At 45.0% G+C, this 4,536-nt stretch overlaps 1 protein-coding gene across 1 annotated transcript in view; it reads left to right on the top strand.

The window, feature by feature from the left end:
• Positions 1-4,536, top strand: part of spg11 (SPG11 vesicle trafficking associated, spatacsin) — a 413,741-nt gene that overhangs the window by 159,989 nt on the left and 249,216 nt on the right. Inside the window, exon 12 of the mRNA XM_037683759.1 lies at positions 3,425-3,511. Coding sequence (XP_037539687.1) covers positions 3,425-3,511 — 87 coding nt within the window. The remainder of the gene's footprint in view (positions 1-3,424; positions 3,512-4,536) is intronic.

Raw genomic sequence — 4,536 nt, 5'->3', positions numbered from 1 at the left:
TCCCCACTAGCTCAGGAGCCAGGCAGAAGGAGAAATCCCACACAAGACAGGCTCTAGAGCAATGTGGATATCCTAACTGGGCCTTCCTGAAAGCAGAGAAGAAACCCAAACAGGACTCCAGTCAGCCATCAGGTGAAAAGGAGGAACCCAGACCCAGACCAGTGGTCATTCCATATGTTGAGGGAGTATCAGAGAAACTGAGACGTTTATTTTCTAAACATAACGTCCCAGTGGCTTTTAAACCCCAAAATACATTACGGCAAAGACTGGTTCATCCCAAAGATCCAGTCCCCCGGCACAAACAGAGCAATGTTGTGTATGCTGTTCAGTGTCAGGAGGGTGATCAGTCTTACATCGGGGAAACTAAACAGCCACTGGCCAAAAGGATGGACCAGCACAGAAGATCAACATCATCAGGCCAGGACTCTGCGGTCTACACTCATCTCCAGTCCAGCGGTCACTCTTTCAGGGATGAAGATGTTAACAGCCTGGATAGAGAGGAACGATGGATTGAGAGAGGAGTAAAGGAGGCCATCTTTGTGAAAAGAAGTCGTCCATCATTAAACAGGGGTGGAGGCCTCCGTGTTCAACTGTCCCCCTCTTACAATGCTGTTATTGCTAGTATCACTCAGCCCTCTGTGAGTATTAAACAGCCATCAGTGTGTTAATGATCCATCTTTACGCTGATGGTCCTTCTTGATCATGTGAGCAGCTGGTTTTGGCTGTCGGCAGCAAAACTGGTTCATCCACTCTGAGAAGGTGCTGTTTATAAGACTGAGCTGAATACAGCACCTCAGACTGAGGAAGTCTTTTGGATGAAAGAATAAACGTTTCTACAAACCGGATTCCAAAAAAGTTGGGACACTAAACAAATTGTGAATAAAAACTGATTGCAATGATGTGGAGGTGCCAACATCTAATATTTTATTCAGAATAAAACACAAATCACAGATCAAAAGTTTAAACTGAGAGAATGTATCATTTTAAGGGAAAAATCTGTTGTTTCCAAATTTCTTGGCATCAACAAATCCCAATAAAGTTGGGACAAGTCCATTTTTACCACTGTGTGGCATCCCCCTTTCTTCTTACAACACTCAACAGATGTCTGGGGACAGAGGAGACCAGTTTCTCAAGTTTAGAAATAGGAATGCTCTCCCATTCATGTCTAATACAGGCCTCTAACTGTTAATCGTCTTGGGCCTTCTTTGTTGCACCTTCCTCTTTATGATGCGCCAAATGTTCTCTATAGGTGAAAGATCTGGACTGCAGGCTGGCCATTTCAGTACCCGGATCCTTCTCCTACATAGCCATGATGTTGTGATTGCTGCAGAATGTGTCTGGCATTATCGTGTTGAAAAATGCAGGGTCTTCCCTGAAAGAGATGACGTCTAGATGGGAGCATATGTTGTTCTAGAACCTGAACATAGTTCTCTGCATTAATGGTGCCTTTCCAGACATGCAAGCTGCCCATGCCACAAGCGCTCATGCAACCCCATACCATCAGTGATGCAGTCTTCTGAACCGAGAGTTGATAACAACTTGGGCTATCCTTGTCCTCTCTGGTCCGAATGACATGGCGTCCCAGTGTTCCATAAAGAACTTCAAATCGTGACTCATCTGACCACAGAACAGTCTTCCATTTTGCCACACTCCATTTTAAATGACCCCTGGCCCAGTGCAAACATCTGAGCTTGTGGAGCTTGCTTAGAAATGGCTTCCTCTTTACACTGTAGAGTTTCAGCTGGCAACGGCGGATGGCACGGTGGATTGTGTTCACTGACAATGCTTCCTGGAAGTATTCCTGAGCCCATTCTGTTATTTCCTTGACAGTGGCATTCCTGTTTGAGGTGCAGTGACGTTTAAAGGCCCTGAGATCACGAGTATCCAGTAAAGTTTTACGGCCTTGACCCTTACGCACAGCGATTGTTCCACATTCTCTGAATCCTTTGATGATGTTATGCATGGTTGATGATGATAACTTAAAAGTCTTTGCTATTTTAAGCTGGGTAACACCATTCTGGTATTGTTGCACTATCTTTCTGCGCAACAATGGTGGAATTGGTGATCCTCTTACCATCTTAGCTTCTGAGAGGCACTGACACTCTGAGAAGCTCTTTTTATACCCAATCATGTTGTCAATTGACCTAATTAGTGATAATTGGTCTTCCAGCTGTTCGTTATATGCTCAATTTCCTTTTTCCAGCCACCTATTGCTACTTGTTCCAATTTTTTTTGGATTTGTTGACATTGTGGAATTTTCAGTCAACATATTTTTCCTTTAAAATGTTACATTTACTCAGATTAAACTTTTGATCTGTCATCTATGTTACATTATGAATAAAATATTGACATTTGCCATCTCCACATCATTGCATTCAGTTTTTATTCACAATTTGTTTAGTGTCCCAACTTTTTTGGAATCCGGTTTGTACAATTTTTTTTTCTTTTGAATGTCCAGAGGACCAGATTTAACTTTTTTAGATTTTTCTGCCTGGAATATTGAACATGCATCAGGATGTCTAGTCTTCTCCATGCCAACCTCTCTCTTTCTACTTACCATCTTTTCAATGCCACTGACCGAGTGCACTGACGTGTTATGTCAGGGTGCGTCTGCAAAAATAAAAAAGAGCTGCAAGTGGAGGCAAAGTTGGCCCTGGGTGGAGGTGGAGCCGGCCATTGGAGGAGGTGGAGCCAGTCCTGGATGAAGGTGGAGTTGACCTGGGTGGAGGTGTAGTCAGCCTGGGTGGAGGTGGAGCCAGCCCTGAGTGGAGGCAGGGTCGCCCTGGGTGGAGGCGGGGTGGCCCTACTTCAGCGGTTGCAGCGATAACCCCAGGGAGCGCCGGTTCTGTGGCCCATGCATCAGACCGGCCCACTGGGAAATGTCCCAGTCCTCCCTACTAGCTACTTAAGTCCTGGTGTGATGTCATGGCAGCGTACAAACCTGATTTTTTTTTTTCATTTACCTTTTATTTATACAGGTAGTCTCATTTAGCCACGAGAACTCATTTTCAAGAGAGACCTGTTTAGGGAGCAGATGGTGGGTTAAGGGCTTAGCTCATGGGCCCAGAGTGGGGCGAATGAGGATGGGGCAAGTGTGGGTGCTTCACCTACCCCACCCACAATTTTGATGTTGTCAAGGCCGGGGCGTGAACCAGCAATCTTTGGATCACAGGCCCACCTCTCTAACCCCTGCGCCACCGGGAGTGGTACACTTACCACTTCTGCCAGGAGGAAGAGGATAAACATTCAAACTGCTGGGACTTGTATTAAGCTGACAGTAGGTAAAAAAAAAAAAAAAATGTTGAAAATCCTAACAGACAGGAAACAGGAAAAAGTTAGTCTGATTTCATTTCAGACAGAGAAGAAGAAGTCTTTAGAGCCCAGTTTTAGCCAGTTTTAAAATGCACTATTGATCTGTTTTCAGGGTCTGAGTGTAAAGGAGCAGCTCCACAGCATCTGTACCTACAGTAACCACACAAACCTCAGGGAATTCTTGGTGAGTCATTTCACAGTAACTATCTAAGTAACTGTTTTTGGAATACAAACTAAGGTTTTAACTTTTTTCCAACTCATCATGTATTCAACACATAGTTCAGGGTTCTATAAATAATCAAGGCCAGCATCTTGAGCAGGAGGTCCAGACCTCTCTTTCCACAGCCACCTCTTCTAGATTTTTGGGAGGACTCCAGACCAGCTGGGAGACGTAGTCTCTCCAGCATGTCCTGAATCTTCCCTGGGGTCTCCTCCTAGTTGGACTGGAGCACCTCCATAGGGAGGCGTCCAGGATCCAACCTTACCAGATGTCTGAATCTCCTCAACTGGCTCTTCTGGCTGTGGAGAAGCAGCGGTTCTACTTTGAGTCTCTCCTGGACAACTAAAAAAAAACGTTCAATACAAAAACAACTGGACTTTATTTGTAACAGAAGATGTTTCGCTCCTCATCCGAGGAGCTTTCTCAATTCAAAGAGCAGTGAAGTGAGGGATTCAGGTTATAAAGCTGACTGAGATAAGACACACACACATATGTAGATTAGCAATTCACACCTAAACACCTTAACAGTAAGAGTCTTTTGATACTCTAATTCACAGACGAGGCCCCTCTGTTCCCATCAGGTGTGAAAACCGGCTGGGAATCTGTTTTAAAGTTGCATTATATGTTTTAGGAAGTGGGAATCTGAGGCCGCCTCCTCTGTTAAGAGACGGCTTTTCTCTTTTTACATAAATTGCTTCCTTCACCCCCCTCCCAAACCATCTGTGTTCTCGGTCCAAAAAGTGCACATTTTGGTCCTCAAAAGAGTGTCCCTTATCTGTGAGGTGGAGGGGAACAGCTGAATCTTGTCCTGTGGAGCTGGGTCTCCTGTGTTGAGCCATGCGTCTGTGAAGAAGCTGTTTAGTTTCTCCAATGTAGAGGTCTGGACAGTCCTCGCTGCACTGGACCGCATACACTACACCACTCTGTTTGTGTATGGGTGTTTTGTCCTTAGGGTGGACCAGCCTCTGTCTGAGAGTCCTGCTGGGTTTGAAATGTACTGGGAT

The sequence above is a fragment of the Nematolebias whitei genome, chromosome 10, assembly GCF_014905685.2.
Source record: "Nematolebias whitei isolate Nwh7 chromosome 10, NemWhi1, whole genome shotgun sequence".
Lineage (NCBI taxonomy): Eukaryota > Metazoa > Chordata > Actinopteri > Cyprinodontiformes > Rivulidae > Nematolebias > Nematolebias whitei.
The sequence above is the reverse complement of the archived record's forward strand: the minus strand, read 5'-3'. Positions and strand labels throughout refer to the sequence as shown.